The sequence below is a fragment of the Halichoerus grypus genome, chromosome 12 (genome assembly GCF_964656455.1).
Source record: "Halichoerus grypus chromosome 12, mHalGry1.hap1.1, whole genome shotgun sequence".
NCBI lineage: Eukaryota > Metazoa > Chordata > Mammalia > Carnivora > Phocidae > Halichoerus > Halichoerus grypus.
The window spans coordinates 19,878,576-19,897,215 of record NC_135723.1 but is presented as its reverse complement, the minus strand read 5'-3'; the positions used below and the strand labels follow the sequence as shown (position 1 = coordinate 19,897,215).

At 50.4% G+C, this 18,640-nt stretch overlaps 1 protein-coding gene across 4 annotated transcripts in view; it reads right to left on the bottom strand.

Moving 5' to 3' along the window:
- The window catches only part of ATXN7L1 (ataxin 7 like 1), a 229,341-nt gene that overhangs the window by 43,859 nt on the left and 166,842 nt on the right, over nucleotides 1–18,640 (bottom strand). For all 4 annotated transcript variants that reach the window (XM_036067411.2, XM_036067410.2, XM_036067414.2 and 1 more), the window contains exon 4: nucleotides 4,918–5,140. In XM_036067411.2, coding sequence (XP_035923304.2) covers nucleotides 4,918–5,140 — 223 coding nt within the window. The remainder of the gene's footprint in view (nucleotides 1–4,917; nucleotides 5,141–18,640) is intronic.

The following is an 18,640-nucleotide window of genomic DNA, read 5'->3' as shown; positions in this document are numbered from 1 at the left end:
ATTCCCCTGAGGGGTCTGGGCAAAGTGAACTGAAAACCTTCTGGGAAGGATTCACCAGTCTAGATGCCATGAAGAGGGGTTCGAGGCTTCAGCGGAGGAAGGAACTGCAGGAGGGTGGAACAGCCAGAGAACTAGGGTGAGAAGTGGAGCCCGAAGGCGTGGCTGAACTGTTACAGTCTCATGATAGAACTTGAACAGAGGAGGAGTCGCTCCCGCTGGAAGAGCAAAGAAAGTGGTTTCCTGAGATGGACTCTCTCCTGGAGAAGATGCTGAGAAGACTGTGGGAATGACAGCAAAGGGTTGAGCATATGGCAGAAATCTGGTGGATAAAGCAGTGGCAGGGTTTGAGAGGATGGACTCCAATGTTGAAAGGAGTTCTATTGTGGGTAAAACGCCATCGAAGAGCATCGCATGCTACAGAGAAATCCTTCTTGAAGAGTCAACCAATGTGACAAATTTCACTGTTGTCTTACTTTAAGAACTTGCCACAGCCACCCCAGCCTCCAGCCACCACCACCCCGATCAGTCAGCAGCCATCCACATCGAGGCAAGACCCTCCACCAGCAAAAAGATGACGACTCCCTGAAAGCTCAGATGACAGTAAGCTCTTTTCATAGCAATAAAGTATTTTTAAATTAAGATGTATACACTGTTTTTTAAAGACATAATGCTGTTGCACACTTAATAGACTACAGTCTAGTGTATACATAACTTTTATATATATCGGGAAACACCAAAATTCATGCGACTTGCTTTATCGCGCTATTCGCTTTATCACGCTATTCACTTTATTGCGGTGGTCTGGACTGGAACCTGCACTATCTCCGAGGTGTCTGCACTTCATACTGCACGGACTTCCCAGTTTAATCCATCCTCTCCTTCCCACCCTAACTGCGGCCCTTCCTATCCTCCTCTTGAGAAAGCAGCAGGACCAGTCACCCCGTTGTCCGGGCCTGGGAGGTCAGCGGCATCCTGGTCTTCTCCTGTACTCCACGCCCTACATGCAGTGAACGGTGAGGTCCTGTGGCGGTTTCCCGCCTAATATTTCTCCCACCTGGCCCCTTCTGCACATGCCCACGACTGCTGCCTGTGTGCAGGATGTCCCCGCACCTCACCCGGGTTATCAAAAGCACCCTCACTGTTCTTGCTGCTTTCCGAGTGGCCCCTCAAGTCATCCTTTACACGGCTGGCAGGGGAAAGCTGCTGTAGTTGTGGGGGGGGGGGGCTCGGAGAAGGAAGGAGAATCCCAAGCAGGCTCCACGCCCGGCTCAGAGCCTGACTCGGGGCTCGATCTCACCACCTTGAGATCATGACCTGAGCCGAAATCACAAGTTGGATGCTTAACTGCCTGAGACGCCCGGGCGCCCCTGGAAGTTGCTCCTTTAACAGCTCCATGCAGCCTTCAGGATGAAGTCCAAATCCCTGAACGTAGCACATAGAGCGGAACTTTATAATACGGCCCTGCCCAACTACCTAGGTTCACCTCCTACCTCTCCCCACGTGCACATACGTCTGTGCATTCTGTTCCCTTTGCCTGGGACCCTCTTCCCACTTTCTTAAAAAAAAGTTAAAAAAAAAAACACAAACCAACACTGTGGTAAAATATATATAACATAACATTCACCATTTGAATCCAGTTTTCTTTCTCTAGATTATTCCTACTTATCCTTCAAATTCAGCTCAAGGGTGACCTCTTCTGAAAAACCTTTCCTGAGTCCTCAGACTGGGGTATGTGCCCATCTTTTGTGCTACCAATCTTAGTTCTTAACACACTGTACTCTGTGTTAACTTATGTCTCTTTTTATTACAGACTCCCTAAGAGAGTCTGTGTTTTGTTTTTTTTTTAAGATTTTATTTATTTGTGAGAGAGAGAAAGAGAGAGCGTGCAAGAGTGCATAAGCCGGGGGCGGGGGGGAGGGGAGGTGCAGAGGGAGAGTGAGAAGCAGTTTCCCCACTGAGCAGGAAGCCTGATATGGGGCTTGATCCCAGGACCCTGATATCATGCATGACCTGAGCTGAAGGCAGATGTTTAACTGACTGAGCCACTCAGGCGCCCTGAGAGTCTTTGTCCTATTTAATTTTGCATCCCCAAGGCTGCAGTGTACAGATGTACAGGTTATGCACTGCACCAGGATGTCTGCTTGAGGAAGTGAGCAGGGGATGAAGACCATTAGCCAACAGTGCACTCTGGGACAGGGCTGTATCCAGGTCTTTTTCTATCTTGCACAAAGATGCCATGGAGGACATCAGGGGGCCCTATGTATCCTCAGGCCTTGTTATAGAATTGGTACATAGTATTATGGTAGGTGCTTATTAAAAGATGATGGATGTATGTTCTAAACAAAGGTACCAGAGGAAGACACGGTGGGGAAGCTGGGGTAATGGGATGGGACTGGAGGACTGGATTAGGGGGTTTGGAACCAGTTTGTAGAGGGTCTTTGATGTTGGGCTGAGGGCCTAACTCTTAATCCAGTAGGCAGTGAGGAAGCTTTGAGAATTTTTGAGATGACTGTGACTTAGAATCACAAAATATTCAGCCTTGAAAAGGAGACTCAGAGAAGTGAGGTGACTTGCTCCAGGTCACACAGAAAGTTCGTAGCTGAGCCCAGACTTGAACTGGCTTCTCTTGCCCCCCGGCTCAGTGCTGGCTCTTTCACACTGTTCTCTGAGGAAGCCTGCCAGAGCCAAGGCGGAGCCCTCCGAGTCTCCAAGAAAAGTATTCCCAGCCTTCCCGACACACTCCTGGTGATGGATGGTAGGGGGCTGAGAGCCGGGCTGGCGGGGGTGTGGGGGGAAAGGAGGAGGCAGCTGCCGTCAATGCTCAGCCTCCTTCGTGGCGCACCCCTCGTCGGTCTTCAGATCTGCCTACTTAAAGGTGGGCAATCACGGGCTAGCTTTCTGCTCTTCACACAAGGCGAGCGCTCTAGTTTCTGGAGCCCTTTTTCTCATAAGAAGGATTTCCCTCCTTGTAGTCCTTTCGGCTGTTCTTCTTTGGGCCCCTGGCTAATGTTCTCAGACTCTTTCAGAACCACGCTACCCTGGCTGAAGGGCCCGGCCCACAGCGTCTTCACGAGGGTGTGTGGCGCTGGTCTGAACAGAGCGTGGGGGCTGATCTAACCCAGGGGTCTCCCTGAAGGCCGGCCTGCCTCGAGACGTCTTGGAGCGTGCCTCACGCCGCTGGGACCACATCTATCGTCTGTCATCTGTTGTGTTCATGTTATGATCTTCAGTGATCCCCGATTCTCCTTCCGGCTCATTCCTCATGAGCTCCTGGTCCAGCTCTCTTCCGCTGGTTTCTCAGTACTCTGGACTCCAAAGAAATTACTTTATCCTTTTCCATTTTCAACTTCATTTCTCTAGTTCTGCAGAGAGATTTGACTTCTCAACCTTTACCACCAGTTGGAGGAGCTCTGTCCTTTGGTGCACATAACCATGAGGATGGGAACATTATCATCACATTTTTATTGAATGTGTGCTCCGCTCCAGGCATTGCGCTTGCCGCCTTTATAAAAACTAGCTCCCTCGGTCCTCACAACAGTTCCACGGGGTAGAGCTCCCAGTAGCCCCATTTTACAGATGAGGAAAACTGAGGCACACCGGGTAGAGCAACTTGCCCAGAGTCACCCAGCTGAGATCCGCACACGGGCAGCGATGCCAGAGCTTACATCGAGACACCTGAGGCTGCCTCGGCAAGGACGCTTGCCGGCACTCTCCGAGGTCACTGACACAAGGGGGCCTCTCACTCTGAGCAAGCAGGTCCAGAGGCCACCCACCGTCACTCTCAGGCTGGACCTTCCCTAACCTGCTACATCCTCCTACTAGATGGCCCGGGGACGCTAACAAGCGGAGAGAACAAAGCGAGCCCACGAGGCCCACCTGCACGACAGGTAACTCCCCTCCTTCACAGCTGTGTCTAAACCTTTCCACTCTATCACAAGAGGCTCTCTAATTGATCTGGCATAATTAGCTCTTTACAAAGTCATCATAATTTCCAGTGAGCAGTGACAAACTAATTGATGGATGATTTTAGTCCACAGCTTTACTAGGTATGAACTTAAGTGTAATTAACTATCATTAATTAACAGAACACTTTTTCTCTTTAAATATACAAATTAGGCAGGCTCCACACTTATCCCTTGTCTGCCTTCACGACGCCGGAATGAGAAGAGAAAGTTAGTGCCTCTCTCAGAAGCCAGTCCTGAAGTGTCCCATGTTGGGGCTGTCAGCATTTGAAGACGTTCACTTTCTGTCTCCTGAACTCCTTTTCAGGTCTGGTTTCCTATCTGTCCACTCCACAGGTAACCTTTTCCTGACTTTTGCGTAAAGACTGAGATAAAAAAAAAAATGGACCCAAAGCCTCTGATTCTCCACAGTCACCTGCAACTAGCCCTCTCCCACCCCATCAAAGGGGTGACATTCCCTTAGGATTTCCTCTTTTCCTCCCAATTACCTGCCTCTGTGGGCGGCTCTTCCAGCAGAGAGGCTTGGCTGCCCCCCGGCAGGGAGGCAGGGAGGCTCATTGGGGCCCTGCCTCCCAAGGCCTCACTCCCCTCGGGGCAACTGTCCGTGCTTTTGATTATTTACATCAGTGCTTCTCTTCACTGGGGCAGAAAATTGAGAGATGACCACCTAACTGAGGAATATTTCCCTGGCACCCTGTTCCTTGACACGACTTGGCTCAGCTCTCAGGAACAGAAAGGCTTCCCCTGTCAGGCACGTAGTGCTTTAAGGCCCCGTGTGCCCTCTAGGGGTTTAGGTTTCTTGTCCTAGTCCCATGTCCCAGTCCCACTGTGCTGGTTTTCTGTCCCTTCCCTCCTCATTCCCCAAATTCCTGGACTCACGCCCAGGAACAAAGCCAGAGGGTAAACTCCGGTTCCTGTGGTGACGGGGGCGAGCAGGGGGGCGCCCAACACTCACCATGGTTTGTCCCTCGATCCTTTTGCAGAAAAGACCGTGTGCTGTTTGCTGCTAGAGGTAAGGAGATTGTCTTTGGGCGTTTTGAATGGCTTTGAGGTGCTGCTGACAGAGTTCTGGCCGCTGAGACAGGCTTTTGTTTTCACCTGTGCTAACGATGTCCTGGAATTGGAGGGTGGAGTTGCTGGGGAGGGAGAAGGTCTACACATTGAACCGTGTCTTCTCTCTGCAGGGGAAGAAAGAAGGGAACTCAGCACATCATCCGAAGCAAGTGAGACTCACATGCTCATGCATACTCAAATACACAACAGGCAAAGAGAAAAGCATTTATCTTGCGGGGTCGGCAGCCCCAGAGCCCCAGGTCTGACTACGATTTTGTCTTGACATCTGCTCCTATCCCACCGATGAGAAGTGATGACGTTCTGAATTTCTGTATCACATGGCATGCTCAACTAATACCCAGGTTCTGACAGGAGGCCTTCACCAGGCTAGCCTCAGGCAAAACCACCTCCACAGGACCAGCAGAGGGGACACCAGGTGTTCCTGGAACAAAGTGGGGTAACCACATAGCCAAAGTGATCCCCAGACAGCTACACGGAGGCCCCAAGGTCCCTCAGGGCAGCAGGTAGGGCAGGACTCTCAAGAGAACAAATAGACAATTCTTGAACCTGGCCCCCAGCAGGAGCACGAAGGTCAGAAGGGACCAGAAGGGCTGAATAAAAGGGTGTTTGAATGCCAGGAAGTGGCCCGGCTTCTGTCCACGTGCCACTGCGGCCTCTCCAGGGCTCACTGAGGGCCAGGCCCCAGCTGCTGGGCCAGGACCTGCAGGAGGACATCCGTGCTCGAGGGACAAGTCACAGATGTGGGGCCTGGGTGTAGGCGGATGGGCACAGCTTCTTGAGGTTCTACAGAAAATACTAGAGTTCTGGGCAGAGATGCCTTGCTTGTTCTCACTCCGTCAGCCCCTGTGGTTGGACTCAATGGGCAGGATGAGGATGCTGACCAGGACAACAGGTGCATGACGTAAAGTCCTTAACTGTTATAGGGTAACAGGTTTCATCCACGCTAAGGAACCCCTCTCAAGAAAAACACACATTTACACATGCACAGAAACTTCGTAAACAATTATAGGAAGGAATCCTGGACCCCCAAAAGACAAAGGCTCTGAAATCCTAAGTCCCCTCTGGCTCTCCGGCGCCCACTACAGGGCCCCCCATATAGTTATTAGTGTTTCGTTCATGTGCTGAATAAATAAACGAAATGGTATCAGACGTCCTGATTGGGGGGGGGCACCTGGCTGGCTCAGTCAGTGGGGCACGTGACTCTTGATCTCGGTGTTGTAAGTTCGAGCCCCACACTGGGGTACAGATTACTTAAAAATATAATCTTCAAAAAAAAAAAAGATGTCCTGATGGGAAGAACTAGAGATCACGAATCTGGAAATCTGGGTTGAATGCTGATAATGAACAAGGTGGGAGGTGAAGATGGCAGTCCACGTTGTCCGTCCATCACCAAGCTGGGTATCAGGCTTTTCTCATGAGTGAGACATTACTGGAGGTTAGTTATTCCAGGCACCTGATCTGGGAGAAGAAAGCCAGACTAACCTGGCGATCAGGAATGGGCCTTTGGGGTTTTCTCTGGGTTTCCTCGTATCGATGGGCTGCTAGGTTGTCTCAAGCAGATTGACTCTCGTCCTCTGATGAAGTGGGAATTGGGGGGAACTGGATTTTTGAGCATCATCTGATTGTTGGGTACTCTTGCCTCACCAGTGCTCGTAGGTTGCCTACACTGAGTTACTTTACTGGGTGGTTTTTCTTCATTGAGTCAGAGTAGACCTTGCATCCATGCTCAGGTCCCAGAACCATTCTGCTGTAGGTCTTACAAATCAAGAGCTCGCCTCCTAAGGGAGGCTCTGATCACTGTGACCGGGTTCCCCACTTTAAATCCGTACACAGACTTTCTCCCCTGCACCAGTGTCGGCCAAGCTTGTTCTCGAAGCTCAGGGGACAGAAGTACGGGTCTCTTTGTGGGATACCTTGGAAGAGTGAGACATTTACTCCAGTCTGAACAATAAGGAGCAGTTCAAATAGGAAACACTGCTTTAATCTGTTTATTACAATTCAAAACCACACATTTAAAAAAAAATTAAGGGGGGCGCCTGGTTGGCTCAGTCGGTTAAGCGTCTGCCTTCGGCTTGTGATCGACCTGAGCCGAAGGCAGACGCTTAACCGACTTAGCCACCCAGGCACCCCTATCTTCAAGTTTTGATGAATATTCAAGAGCCGGTCCCAGGGCATCTGTTTTGATGTAGTGGGAGAACCCTGGGTAGCGAGCAACCAGAGGTCTAGGCCCCAACTCCAGCCACACAGCAGTATTGGGCATATGGCCCGGAGTTCACCACTAATAGTCTCAGTCTCCATGTCTTTATCTGTAAATGAAGAGGGTCCCTAGGTGGCTGCTAAGGTCTCTTGCCTCTCCATTACCATAAATACAAGGATACTTACACCCGCTCCTTCTCTCCTCATCCCTCATGATTCTCGAATATTACGGCAATAATTACAGCCGAAGTATTGAAATATTTTACCCAGGCAGGGTCTTCCTTGGAGGAATCTATCCTTTGTGAAATTGTACTGGCCTTTACAACCCCTGTGAGGCAGGCAGGAAGCAGCCAGGCGTCTCCACCCTCCTCATGGCTGACTGGCCAAAGAAGACCCAGAGCGGCGAGGTAACTCACCAAGGTCAGGGCCAATGGCTACGCGAGAAATAGGCCTCTGTGCCGTGTGCAGGGGCCGAGCAGCTTCTCAGGAAGACAGGAAATGGGGTGTACTGCGACCAAGATTTGGAAACCAGGAAATTAGGAAATGCAGGACTCAGAATCTCGGAAGGTCAGAACTGGATTGAAAGTCAGCCGGTCCGATCTCGTTGCTGATGGACGAGGTTAGAGGGGTTATCAGTTACCAGCCTGCAGGGCGAAGCTAGTTGGGGGCCACGCCAAGACCAGAACCAAGTCTTCTCTCTTCAAATCCATAGTTATTGCTGCCCTTCCGAAGCGTCTGGCTTAGCAATTCCTTTTTTGGCAAGGGTTTTGAGAATGAAAATATGACTTTGATGTTTACCACCACGGTTTTGAAATTTTCTTCGTTTACTCACTTGCTGATCGCTTGCTCAAGCTGACACAGTGGGTAGGGGGAAAGGATGTGCAGAAATAGTCCTCAGCTCTGGTGGAGAGGTAAGCTTTGATAACGAAGAGAAATTTTGTTTTCCTAACTAAGAGTTAAAAATAATACAAGTAAATAGAGAGAGACAAATACCATATGATCTCACTCATATGTGGAATTTAAGAAACGAAACAAAAGAACAAAGTAAAAAAAAAAGAGAGAGACAAACCAAAAAACAGACTCTCAACTAGGGAAAACAAACTGGTGGTTGCCAGAGGGGAGGTGGGTGGGGGAAATGGGTGAAATAAGTAATGGGGATTAAGATTAAGAGTACACTTGTCGTGGGGCACCTGGGTGGCTCAGCCAGTAAAGCGTCCGACGCTTCATTTCAGCTCAGGACCCCAAGATCAAGCCCCGTGTCGGGCTCTGTGCTGGGCGTGGAGCCTGCCTAAGATTCTCTGTCTTCCTCCCCCATTGCTCCCCACTCAACTCGCACGCTCTCTTAAAAAAAAAAGAAAAGCGTATACTTGTCGTGATGAGCAGGGAGTAACATAGAGAATTGTTGAATCACTACATTGTGCACCTGAAAGTAATATAACACTGTATGTTAACTGTACCGGAATTATAGTTTTTAAATAATGATAATACAAGTAAACAAAGATAAATCACAAGGAAGGGTGCCATGAGGACAAAACAAATGAGCCAGACCAAGGATTCTAAAATCACCTTCTCAGGGAATTCTGTTTAGTGACCCAGCCAACACGTTCCACTGCTAAATTCACAGAAAAAAATGAAATCAACGGATACGCTTTTTTCTTGGATTTTTAGTTCCATAAATTCTTCTTAAGTGACCAATTGGAATAACAAGTTCTGGAGGAAAGAATATTCATCAAAACTTGAAGATAGCCCTTTGCCCTTAATTTTTTTTTTAATGTGTGGTTTTGAATTGTAATAAACAGATTAAAGCAGTGTTTCCTATTTGAACTGCTCCTTATTGTTCAGACTGGAGTAAATGTCTCACTCTTTCAAGGTATCCCACAAAGAGACCCGTACTTCTGTCCCCTGAGCTTCGAGAACAAGCTTGGCCGACACTGGTGCAGGGGAGAAAGTCTGTGTACGGATTTAAAGTGGGGAACCCAGGTCACAGTGATCAGAGCCTCCCTTAGGAGGCGAGCTGCACGCTTCGCTCGGCGAAGCTTTTGAAAATGGGGAGAACTGATGTCCTGGGTAGCGCGGAGTGAGTAGATTTTTCAGAAAGATCCAATTCCTATTCAGTCGTTGTTTCTCTAGTCTGGGAAGACCCGCCTGTGGAGAACTCACATGGTTTTTGTCTTTTGGTGGAGAGGTGGGCGGGCTGCTGATAGGAGCAGACAGGGTCTTACTTTGTCGTCAGGTACTGCTGTGCGGGTGCAGTGTCCCTGGGTAAAGTGTTCCAGATTTCTATGACAATCATTCTGCAATGAGTCCTCACCTACTCTGGGCTGATTTTTTTCTGTTCTGGTCAAGGGACGGCCTAAGGTGGATCCTTATCATTATTTTTATTCCAATTGCCCTGCCCAGGAAGAGTTTATAGAACATTGTATTTTTTATTCACTATTAAAATAGGTTATAGACTTTTAAAAATTTTTTTAGAGAAAAAGTCTTTTTGTTCAATTTTTCTTTCTTTGTTAACGTAAATAGACACATTAGCAAAACTGTAGTCAATTGATATTTTGGACTATTCTTTTTCAACTAACATTATTCTATTTATATGTTACTGATTCCCATACACTGGTCATTTTAAATGGTTAGGTAATATTCAATCATTGCTCTATATTATTTAGTCACTCTCTTACTATCTACTTACTGTCTGTTTTTTGGGGTTTTTTTTTTTTTTGGCTTTTTAAAAAATAATTTATTTAAAAAGTGTTTTAGGGGGCGCCTGGGTGGCTCAGTCGTTAAGCGGCTGCCTTCAGCTCAGGTCATGGTCCCCGGGTCCTGGGATCGAGTCCCACATCGGGCTCCCTGCTCCGCGGGAAGCCTGCTTCTCCCTCTCCCACTCCCCCTGCTTGTGTTCCCTCTCTCTCTGTGTCTCTGTCAAATAAATAAATAAAATCTTAAAAAAAAAAAAAGTGTTTTAGGATTATTTCTTTGAGGGATAGTTTCCAAAGTGAAAGACTGCAACAGTTCATCGCTCTTACGACACATTTCTTTCCGGACAAAAAGACCAAACTGATCTATTGTGCTAATGCTAAATATGAGTACCACTTACCTACTAAAGTGGAAACAAAGTCACTGTGAGAACACCCATGTGGAATTAAGCGTCAAGAACAACCTCAGTGATTGATCTTGGCTCAGCAACCTCTGGTCTCACCCCTCTGTCCTCTGGCCAACACTACTAATAATTTATTAAGAAAGTCCCATGGATCAGGCACTCTACTAAACATTTGATTTACCTTAGAGCATTTAATTCTTACAATACCCTAAGAGAGGTACTATTATTAGCTCTATCCTACAGATGAAAAAACTGAAGCTCAGAGACACGACTTGCCTGAGGTTACAGAGCTAGAAAACACCAGAGCCCGCGGTCTGAGCTCTACCACCTGACAATCTTGGAAGATGCTGCAGTCGATGGGGGGAGCCTGGAAGAGCCCTCAGGAACCCCCACTCCACCCCGCCCACCGTGTATGGGCATTCCAGCAGGGCACCCCTGCTCCCTTAAGGAGAGGAAAGCGACGCCCTTTAGGTCCCGGTCAGCAGCCCCATACCACAGCCGGAGACCCCAGCCTCGAGGAGCTGGGGAACCCCAAGACCAAAGAAATGAAAAACCAAATCCTTTTACTTGTTTTGCATTTCTGCCACAAGAAGTCCAGACCATGGCCTCAGCAGCTGGCTGTTCTAAGACCACTTGCTTCACCATATACGCCTTAACCACCCAGGTGTGACTCCAGGGTGCACAGCGGAAGGCCAGCTGAGTGGGGGCTTGCAGACACCGCCCCCCAGCATTCTGAAAATCTCTGGTAGGCGTGGCGAGCCTGGTGTCTCCACAGTTGCTCTCTCCTGTTGCTCTCTGCTGGTCGGATCCACCTGGTCCTCGGGCAATTCCATTTCAGTAAAAATTTGGACCTCCCCCACCCCATGCTTATGCGCTGAGATATTTTCATACTCACAGTGTCAATATCCTGCATGGAGAGCCTCGGCGCAGATGCCTCGTGAATGGCTGAGCCAGCTACCAACACCCAGTGTGGCTCCCTATGCTGGCTTTAGAAAGAAACTGTCCGCAATTTTCCAATATGGCTTTTACGGGACCCATCCCCTCCCAAGAGACTTTGAGCACCGCAGTCACCTGTGGCCCACCATGGCTGTGTCGGCTCACTCAGGCTTAGGCTAGCATCTGGTTTTCTCATCTGACAGCTCGGAGGGCAAGTGCTTGGCAAATCATTAGCCCGGCTCTGTTTTATCAATGGATTCCATCTGCAGTAGTAGCAGTCAGGATGCCTTCCATAAAGGACAACCCTGAATTCCAAGGGACCTCCTTCCAAAAGAAGACTGGCGCTGCAAGGTGAGGGGCGCAGCACGGACCCCGGCACGGGGAACCTGTAACCCCCCCTTGACGCAGGGTAGTTCCCAGTTTACAGCCGGGGACACGGAGGCAGACTGCATTAGAGAAACTTGTCTGGAATCCCAAGGCCATTAAGTGGCAGAGTGGGGGCTAGAATCTGAGCCTGTGGTCTCAATTTGCCACAACGGTCGTTAGACACTAAATATAGGGCCGTGGTGGTTAGAGGAGGCACACTGAATCAGCCTTCCTCAGTAGGAGACGAAATGAAGACACAGCGAAGTCAAGTGACTGTGGCAGGCAGCGCCGTGCCGAGCAGCTCGTATGCCAGGAGTGCTGTGAGCTCCTTTGGAATGCCTACCCCCTCCTCAGGCTGGAGTACCTCTTTAAAAGATCCCGGGGCCTGAGTGGCTGCGGAAGTGCTCCTGAACGCATGGGCGTCTGCCACCAATTAGCTTCTACGAGGTCTTCTTTACCCTCTTCACCTCCTACCCACTGCCAGGCCGCGGGCAGCGTCTACAGCACTTTGACAAATGCCACTGTGGGCTGGTGGCTTGTGCCAGCTCAGTTCTCAAATCCCTCCAGGCTCTAGTTTGGTTTCTCGGTCATCTGGTCACTCTGTCCATTCATTCAGTTAGGAGGAGAGACGGCATTCTTGAGCGCCTCTGCGTCAGGCACCATGCAAGCTACTTTTACGCCTTCCAGCTCATGTAATCTACCCAACAGCCCGACAAAGTGGATGCTGTTAGCCTCCTTGTTATAGACGGGGAAATGAAAGCTTAGCAAGGTTATGAAACAAGACCAAGGTCATGCAGGGCCCAGGTCTGCCCAGCCCAAGCCAATGCTCTTCCCACCACGCCACCCTGCTTGGATGGTCTCTCCCCTCTACACCTCAGCAACACGGTTTCTCACACGATTCTTGACAAAGCATTTCCCATTTTCAGAGCTGGCCTGAGACACTACTCTGAAGCTAGATAACTTGCGATTCTCTTTATCGCCTCCCTTTAGCTCTCCCCCGCTCCTTTTATTGGTTATTTATACTAAGGTGCAAATTTCTGGCATCATCCCCTGCTGGGCATGATTTGGGGAGTCCCAGGGACTTTCCAGGGCCCTAAAATATTTCCATCAGCCCTCAGGAATGAACCCCAGCCCTCCCTAGGCACCAAACTTAGCTCGAAGAAAAAAACCACAGCAAATATAGACCTCTGGGGAAACAAACTCATGCACACACTGCTGGGAGTACTTTCAAGGGATGACATTTCTCTGGAGACCAACCAGTGATGATAGCAAGAACCAAACAGTAATTCACCAGCCTTTGATCTGGTAATCTGGTAACTGTAGTCTGGAAAGTAGACCTCAAGGAAATCATCCGCCCCTCCTCTCCCCACTGCAAAAAAGTTCAAAGATATTCTCATTGTGGCACTGTTTACAATAGTAAAAAATATCACAGTTGACCTGAATGATCTATGATAAAACAACTGAAAATGACAGGAACAAGGGTCATTATCCCAACCTAAGGAAAGGTGTATGTGAGATCGTATGCCCAAGTCCAGAAGGAAATTACAAATATCACGAATAATGTGTAAACATGAATCATGACTTTATAAAAACAAAAAACATGTAACACACACATACATATGAATACATAATGTAGATAGACAGATGAGGGAAAAAGAGAAGGATATAGGATGGATTGCTTAATAGGCTCGGTTTTGTTACAGCTGTTTAAGTCCATATAAGAAAAAAAATCAAAGAAACAAACAAACAAAAACAACTACAATAACATTAACACATCCTTAATCCGAGAGGGGGCAAAGGAGGGAGAACAGGTGCAAATACAAAGGTAGGAAGGAGTAAAACATGTCCAAGTCAACCTCTTCATTCATTCATTCATTCATTCATTCATCCATATGTAAAGCATTTCCTAGGCACAAAACTGTGTGCCAGGCACTGGGATATGAGTGTGGCCACAAGACACTGTCATCGCCAGAGGGTTCGCTCAGGTGGGAGACACTCCAGATCCTGGGCTGGCCACCACTTGGTCACCCTGAGTGGTGGAGGAAGGCTCCCCCGAAGGAGGCAGGCTCCTGCCTGCGGGACCCAAGGCAGGTGAATAGCCCTCCCCCTTTGTGGGACTCTGCCTGCAGCCAGAGCCCTGATTCTCTGAATAATATCAGGCCTTTTATTGTCCCAGCTGTTCCCCTGTGCCCAGAGCCAGCACAGTAGTGGTAGGGTCGACAAGGAGTTCCCCCTGCATGGTATTAACTCTTCCATCAGAGCGACTGCCTCCCAAAACCACCCAACATACACAAGCCACACGAGTTCAAACATAGGAGCCACCTTAGGTGAGAACTGGTGGCTTCCAGGTATAGGGTAGGTGTTGGCTTCTACCTTAGGATGGCACAGCTAACATCCTCCCCACGCCAGGGGCGCCAAAGGGACAGGTGTGACAGGCAGCTGGGAGCTGGGTGAAGCAGGAGGCACAGGCTGGTGTGTCTCTGGGGAGAAGATACACGAACAGCGATTCCCCATGTCTAAAACACCTCAACAGCTGGACTGCATCTTCCTAATACTGTCTTGAGGCAACATCAGTAGCTTTTCCCCAGATGCCCTGGGCTAAGTGCATACAGAGTCCCCGTCACAGGCATGCCCTGTCCACACCCCACGGGAGTGGGGGAGGATCCCACTGCACAAGGTAGAGAAAGTGCCCAGGCCAACCTCTACCTCAGAGACCACTTGGTGCAGCAAGGCCAGGGCCCCCAAATCTGTATTTTTTAAAAGGTCCCGAGGTGGGACACCTGGGTGGCTCAGCCGGTTAAGCGTCTGCCTTTGGCTCAGGTCATGATCTCGGGGTCCTGGGATGGAGCCCCATGTCAGGCTCCCTGCTTGGCGGGGAGTCTGCTTCTCCCTCTGCCCCTCCCCACTGTGTGTGCGCACGCGCTCTCTCTGTCAAATAAATAAATAAAATCTTAAAAAAAAAAAAAGGTCCTGAGGTGATTCTAATGCTCTGCACCAGCTTTGGGAGTCACAGGAAATGCGGACCAGACACTGCTGTCCTTGGAATCAGAAAGATCTGGGCTCAAATCCCAGCTCTGTCACCCATTAGCTCTGTGACTGGGCAGACAACGTAACCCCACCCCCCCAGAGCCCCAGTTTCCTTACCTATAAAATGGGGACAACACTGTCCACGTCATAGGGTTGTAAGGGGGCAGGTGCCCCCCCAGCACACTGAGGCACCCTGTCTCAGAACACATCACATGCTGTCACCACTGGCTGACTGGCCGAGGCATCCTGTCATCGGACGTACCTCGAGGGCAGGTGTCTTGTTCACTCTTATCCCTGGCATTTAGCCCTGGGTCCTGTCCTAAGAGGCACTCGCTGCGTTCAGTGTCAGAGAAATGAGTATTGGGAGGCTCGGCGACACAGAGGAGGTAGCGACCAACTCACTTATTGTAATAAGTGCCAACTCACTTTTTGTAAGTTCCCCATCCGCATGAAAATGTAGATTTAAAAAAAAAAATGCCAGGAGTAGCCTTACTAAGTGGGTGGCTCCCTGCCTTCTCCCTGCCCCTGAATTAAAACGATTCCATGGACGAGAATCCCTTGGGAGCACACTGTTGAAAAAAACACAGGGAGAGGAAGGAGGGGCCACCGCGGCTCGGTTTCTCTCCGTCCTGACCGCCAACTTCCAGAGTGCAGGGCCAGAGTCTCCTGTGGGAGAAGGTGCAAAGTCTCGGCTCGCGGCTCAGCTCGCGGCGGCCTCAGAACCACTCACCCCACAGGCTGCCGGGGCCCTGCGGCGACCACTACTAACGGCACCGCTTCTGCTCTCCCTGGAGTGGCAGTTGGCAAACAGGAAGCTGTCTTGCAACAGGGTGTGGTTGTGCCCCGTCAGTGTGCGCGCACAGAGACACACATTTGTTTTGTCTCTCTCCGGCCGCCTTCTGTTTCCCCATGCCCCCTTCTCTAGGAGCGGAAGGTCTGAATTATTTCGGGGAAAACAAAGCCTTTGTACCCGGCCGGAGAGCAGCCACTGCCGCCGCGCGCACGTAAACCTGGGGCAGAAGGGCGTCTGGCACACGGGCAGGGCCTGTCTTCCGACCGGCAGTCGCTCACTTGTGGCGACTGAGTTAGTAACTGTGTGCGGGAGCGGCTGCGAGCTTTCCCCTCTTCGTCTCCGTGGGCACACAGGAAACCAGGCGGGGTGCACCACCAGTCATCCTAGGGAGCCAGCCAGCCTGCCAGGGGTGGGGGGTGGGGGGGCCCCGCCGTGTGCACACCCCGGCCCGAGCACCATCCACAAGTAGGCAACAAGGAAAAAATCACAAGTTGCGAGTGTCAAGTGGTTTTCAAAGTTCGAGGGCAAGAGAACTGAACTATTTCTTAAGGCAAATTACGTATCAAAATGACCAAACCAACGGCCGGGGAGGTATAAGCCTAAAGTGTTGCTGGAGCTGCGCAGAAATGCAGAGAAGTGGGGGTGACGGGTGGGTGAGGTTCCCGCGGCTAGGAGAGGTGTGCTATAAAATTTTCCACTCCACTCCTACCCGGGCCCCGAGGCTTGCGCCTCCAGAAGGGCTGTCCAAAATAGACTGGTCCCCAACCCAGCCTCCTACTCCTGACCTCTTTCTGAGGCAGCTCCTCTCCCCACTGCACGCCTCAGCCTTGTCTGGGCTCCGGCGCCAGCCCACAGCCCGAGAGCACTGTCTATGCTACACCTCGTACTTGCTAAATGGATCGTGGGGTGACAGCATGCTCCGCCTGCCAGGCTCTCTCTTCCGTGACCTGCGCCCAGCCCCACGCCATCCTGTGTGGCAAACGTGCCCTGCGCTCACACTTACACATCCTGAGGAGACAGCCTTGCCGTTAGGATAAGGAGGCTGAGCCAGTGACACGCTGGGCAACGCGACTCGTGGGAGACGTTTCCTGGCTCCTGGCTGAGGGCCCTGGCCAGTCAGAACGCACCACTTCCCCTTTAAGAGAGCACGCCCAGATGCGATTAGGGAAAGGCAGAAAGAAAAGCCCGGAACAGTCAGGGCTGTATCCTGAATTTGGCAGATGAACTTGGGTTTTCCTGAACTGCACACACAAGGTGTGGTCAGAGGCAGCGGGCTCCCCTGGGGGCTGATTTGAGCAGTTGGTGTTTGGGAAGGGCCGGGGGAGGGGGGGGCCTGTCGCAATCCCCCCCCCCAATTCCCCAGCTTGATGGCCACGTGCAAACTGTGGGCTGGGCTCCTGGAGCCGCTGTCCGCTTGGGCCTGGTCCGGGCCGCCTGCGGGAGCTCAGGCCTTTCCGCTCCTCCTTCCCCCAGGGCCCGTCCAGCACGCCGGGCAGAGTCCACTGCAAGGCCTGGCACTGTGCTTTGGAGAGCAGAGACATCATTATAAAAGATTGAAATATACTTTTGTGGGACATTTTAACTACTAATTCCAGCGGGGACTTTTCATTCATTCTGGCTATTTAGGGAGTTCATTCCTTAAGCTTGGCAAGGAGATTGGGGGTGGGGGAGAGGATGGTTCGAAAAAACCCAATGGTCCACAAAAGGCCATGTGTTGTAGGATTCCAATTATAAGATATATCCAGCATAGGTAAATCCATAGAGACAGAAAGCAGATCGGTGATTGCTGGGGGCTGGGGAAGAAGGCAGTGGGGAGTGACTACTTAATGGGTACAAGGGCTCTTTTGGGGGTGATGAAAATGTTTTGGGGGCTCCTGGGTGGCTCAGCCATTGGGCATCTGCCTTCAGCTCAGGCCATGATCTCAGGGTCCTGGGATCGAGCCCCGCATCAGGCTCCCTGCTCCGCGGGAAACCTGCTTCTCCCTCTCCCACTCCCCCTGCTTGTGCTCTCTCTCTCACTATCTCTCTCTCTGTCAAATAAATAAATAAAATCTTCAAAAAAATGTTTTGGAACTAGGTAAAGGTGATGGTTACCCAGCACTGGGAACGAACTCAGTACCACAGAACTGTATGCTTTAAAAGTGTTAGGTGAGGGGCACCAGGATGGCTCAGTTGGTTGAACTTCTGGCTCTTGGTTTCAGCTCAGGTCGTGATCTCAGGATCGTGAGATAGAGCCCCGGGTCAGGCTCTGCGCTCAGTGGGGAGTCAGCTTGAGACTCTCTCTCCCTCTGCCCCTCCTCCCTGCTCTCTCTCTCTAAAATAAATACATCTTTAAAAAAAATTGTTAGGTGAATTTCATCTCAATAAAAAAAAAAAAATCCAGTGGCAAAGCGTGTTTTGGGCAATTTTATCTTTTACTGAGATCTCTGCTGTGTTCCATCCAACATTTCTTTGTAAAACCTGGTTATTACCTGATAAATCTTAAGTGAGTCCTGGCTAAGGATTTATACGCCCTCTAATGAGGAGAAATGAAAACAAACTTCTAAGAGACAAAAGTTTTACAAGCTGGAGAATTTTCAGCCTGGGGGAGACGGTATCATCTCAAACCATGCCACGTAAGCGAAGCAGGGCCTACCTGTCTTTGCAAGACTGTCCCACATTGGGACCATTCCTTCAGTGGCTTCCCAGCGTAACCGAAGCCAGCTCGAGGGAGTCTCCCAGGGAGAATAATTCAAGAGAACATGACTTTGGGCCTTGGGGTTCTTGGCTCCCTTTCCCCTCTTGTAGAGTTTCTTTCCAGAATGAAGGCGAATTCATCAATTTCTGATGGGGAGGGCGCTGTGCTGCTTGGCACAGCAGAACTGGTCTCCACAATTCCATTTCTTTGGGATGGCGCCAGTGAGGATGAGGGGACGTGAGGCGGCCACCCACTTGGCCCAGGCTCGCTGCAGGGAGCGTGCGGCCCTCCATTCTCGGTCACTTGCAGCTTTGCCTGGAGACAGTGGGTAAGGCTGTGAGCCTTCTCTGCTGGACCCTAGGCCAGTAGGTCAAGGGCCCATGGGTACACTTCCCCCGCTCAGGAAACTGTCGAGAGGAGGCCTGCAGGATGTTGCAATGTTTCACAGATGAAAGGGCAGGCTCCATGGCCCGGGAGCCAGAGTCTGTCCAGAGACAAATGTGAACAGCTTTCCT